The sequence below is a fragment of the Myotis brandtii genome, unplaced genomic scaffold, assembly GCF_000412655.1.
Source record: "Myotis brandtii unplaced genomic scaffold, ASM41265v1 scaffold187, whole genome shotgun sequence".
Taxonomy (NCBI): Eukaryota; Metazoa; Chordata; class Mammalia; order Chiroptera; family Vespertilionidae; genus Myotis; species Myotis brandtii.
Genome location: NW_005356944.1, coordinates 696,608 through 697,457, shown reverse-complemented (window position 1 = coordinate 697,457; position 850 = coordinate 696,608). Strand labels below are relative to the sequence as shown.

General features: G+C 69.8%; 1 protein-coding gene across 1 annotated transcript in view; it reads right to left on the bottom strand.

Moving 5' to 3' along the window:
• SLC22A12 (solute carrier family 22 (organic anion/urate transporter), member 12) overlaps positions 1 to 850 on the bottom strand; it is a 5,766-nt gene that overhangs the window by 2,864 nt on the left and 2,052 nt on the right. Inside the window, exons 4-5 of the mRNA XM_014538203.1 lie at positions 255 to 378; positions 1 to 108 (exon numbers count right to left, since the gene is read on the bottom strand). Of these exons, the coding sequence (XP_014393689.1) occupies positions 1 to 108; positions 255 to 378 (232 nt within the window). The remainder of the gene's footprint in view (positions 109 to 254; positions 379 to 850) is intronic.

The window sequence follows — 850 nt, the reverse complement described above, 5'->3', positions numbered from 1 at the left end:
AGTGGAGACGCCGGTCCGCAGGCCCAGTCCAGGTGTGCAGAGCAGGTGGCCCAGGCTGGCGGGAGCCCGGCTCGCACTGAGCTCCTCCTGCATGGCGGAGAGCACGACCTGGGGGGAGGGGGGGCATTGTCAGCTCTGGCAGCTCCAGCAGCCCCCCCCCCCTTATCCTAGGGGGCCAGGCCCTCCCGAAGGCCCTGGGCAGGGTCAGGGAGAGGGTGTGGGGTCCAGCCCTGGGGAAGCTCGCCCTGCCTCACCTCCATGGTCAGTGCGTCCCCCACTGCCCTCTTCCCGTTGATGGCGGCCACCCGCTGCAGCTCCCGCAGGCCCTGCTCCAGCCTGCCCGCGATGAGCAGCCACCGCGCCGACTCCGCCAGCCACCTGGGCGGGAGGGAGGGCAGAGTGGGAGGGTCCCTGCCTGTCACCCCAGGGCCTGGCCTCCACAAGCCTCACTGACCCTCTCACCCTCTGCCCAACGGGGTGGCCTCACTGGTATCCACAGGCCCTAGACTCAGGAGGTGAGGTCAGCGGGCGGGCAGGACGGGCACTGACATGTGGCAGCCACACCATCTCAGCCGCCGGCCTTCCCAGCAGGCCCTCCTCCTCCCTCCTCCCTCCTCCCTCCACTGGATTGAGGTTGGGGGTCCCTGTTCTCCCTTCCTGCCTCCCTCCTGGCTCCATGGCCTTTCCCTTGCCTCACCTGGGAGCCAGGCCTGGGGGGGTCTGGGTGCAGTAAGTTGCCCCCCCCCCCCCCCCCGCCAGTAGCTACAGGGGCACAGTCCTGCCAGCTGCCATAGACCCCGAGCCTGCCAGGGTCCCTCCCCTACTGTCAGTGCCTGGATACCTCAACCCT